The 2334-nt window shown below is 43.1% G+C and overlaps 1 protein-coding gene across 1 annotated transcript; it reads right to left on the minus strand.

Moving 5' to 3' along the window:
* Window positions 1-257: 257 nt before the first annotated feature.
* LOC129471368 (small ribosomal subunit protein uS2-like) lies at window positions 258-1268 on the minus strand. The gene has a single exon (XM_055259853.2). The coding sequence runs from the start codon at window positions 1194-1196 to the stop codon at window positions 309-311; it is 888 nt and encodes a 295-aa protein (XP_055115828.2). The 5' UTR covers window positions 1197-1268; the 3' UTR covers window positions 258-308.
* Window positions 1269-2334: the final 1066 nt, after the last annotated feature.

The raw sequence follows: 2334 nt of genomic DNA on the forward strand, positions 1-2334 counted from the left end.
TAATTTGGTTCTTCACAAATAAAGATGAGAACCAATAGAAGGTGAATTTTGAAACAGGTTTGATTTTTTATTAATGTTCTGTGAATATGGGCCCAAATCTGTTATGACCAAGAGTTTATGTCGGATAACCAATGAACATGAGAGGGTCACACTGGGTCAAGGCAAACTTGACCCAAGCTACCTTCCCTCCATAGATGGGGCTTATGCCCAAGACTTTGACTTCTTTTTTTTTTTTTTTTTTTAGAAACTGATGTTTATTTTGCATCAACCATTTTTCCACGTTGCTTAAGAGCCCATGCAAGTACAGCTTAAGACCATTCAGTGGTTGCTCCTACCCATTCAGTGGCCTGAGCAGTGGGAGCTGTAGACCAGTCTTCTGTGGCAGGCTGAGCGCTCCAGTCTTCAGTAGGGAACTGCTGAATAGGCACAGAGGGCACCTGCACACCTTCAGACCAGTCTGCAACCTCAGGCTGAGTAGCAGTGAATTCAGGAGCTGGAGCAGTCCATTCACCCGGAAATTCCTCCTTGGTCACTGCCTTTTCAGCAGCAGCCTGCTCTTCTTTCTCAATCTCTTCAGGATCTTTGTAGAAGTAGAGATCAGGCATGACCTCCCACGGGTGTTCACGGGAAATGGTGCCATGCATGCACAGAACTTCCCGAGCCAGCATCCACCACATCAAACCCACTGAGTGAGCTCCCTTGTTGTTGCATGGGATGGTAATGTCCACATAGCACGGAGGAGAATCTGTGTTACACAGAGCAATGGTAGGTAGGTTAACATAAGATGCCTCCATGAGAGGCTGGTGGTCGGCCCTGGGGTCAGTAACCACAAGAAGCCGTGGCTCCCAGAAGGCTGCCAGGATCTGGTTAGTGAAGGTTCCAGGAGTGAAGCGGCCAGCAATTGGAGTGGCTCCAGTGGCAGCAGCAAACTTCAGCACAGCCCTCTGGCCAGTATTCCTGGAGGATATAACACTGACAACAGCAGGGTTTTCAATGGCAACAATGGTACGAGCTGCCAGCAGAAGCTTCTCCCAGGTCCTCTTCAGATTTATGAAGAAGATGCCATCACTTTTCCTTTTATAGATGTACTGTTCCATCTGGAAGTCAAGATTGGTGCCACCTAAGTGGGTTCCTGCCGTAAGGAACTTAAGGACATCCTCCTCCTTCATTTGCAAGACATCAAGGGCTCCGGACATTGTGAAAGTTTCCCTTTAAGTTATGACAGGAATCCAGAACAACGCCGTATGGACCCCTCTGTAGGTAGCACGGAAAGCAAGACTTTGACTTCTAAGCAACATTCTCTCATGCACTGTTGTCCACATTTGCCAGCTTTTTAAATCACATTGGAGTGCTGATTAAAATTATAGATTGTCAAGATCACTTCCCTGGAGAATTTGATTCAGTAGATAGCATATGCTCTGGTAACCTCATGATCAAACTAGCATGGGGGTCAATGCATTAAAAAAACCGAGTAGCTATGATTTGTTTTGGATGGCTGTTCGTCATAGCATTTAGAGCTGAAGGAAAAGCTGATACTTTAAGAATTTATCACATGTTATTCTTAACCACCTTGTATTTTATATCTTTAAAAGTATAGTGTAGATGTATTTTGAATTATAATTATATAATCATAATTCTATTGGGGAAAATTATGGAATTGTCAAAAATTTCAAGTTTTTTCTTCATAGACAATTGTTTAAACCTTCTCAGACTTCATTCTCTCTTTATTTTTCCATTTTTCTTTCTTTTATTTTTTTTTGTTGTTGTGTGCTTTTCCATTGTTTGACCCTTTACCTCTTGGTCCAGATACTTCAACAGCACACTCTCAACTCCTCCAAATCACACAAATGCAAGTAATCAAACCAAATTAGTCTCTGTCCTATCCACTGCGTGTCTCCCTTGAGTAACCATGCTGCCTTTCTCTGAATTGTCTCTCAATAAGTTGGGGCCATGAGCTTCATATAGTAGTTATTAACTCAAAACTAATAGAGAAACATGAAAGCCTGATGGGATGACAAACAGTTCCATATCTCTTAAAGGAGTATCAGAAAATACTATGATTTTTGTAAGGTCCTCTGAGCTGGCTATACCATGGTCAAGCCATCCTGACATTCTCCTGCCCTTGTGATAACGTACTTTGTGATATTCCCTGTCCTTGTGACTGTACTTTGTAACATCCATCCCCTGCCTGCAAAAAATTGCTCCTAAATCCACCACCTATCCCAAACCTATAAGAACCAATGATAATCCCACCACCCTTTGCTGACTCCTTTCTCAGACTCAGCCCACCTGCACCCAAGTGAATAAACAGCCTGTTGCTCACACTAAGCCTGC

The sequence above is a fragment of the Symphalangus syndactylus genome, chromosome 21 (genome assembly GCF_028878055.3).
Source record: "Symphalangus syndactylus isolate Jambi chromosome 21, NHGRI_mSymSyn1-v2.1_pri, whole genome shotgun sequence".
Lineage (NCBI taxonomy): Eukaryota > Metazoa > Chordata > Mammalia > Primates > Hylobatidae > Symphalangus > Symphalangus syndactylus.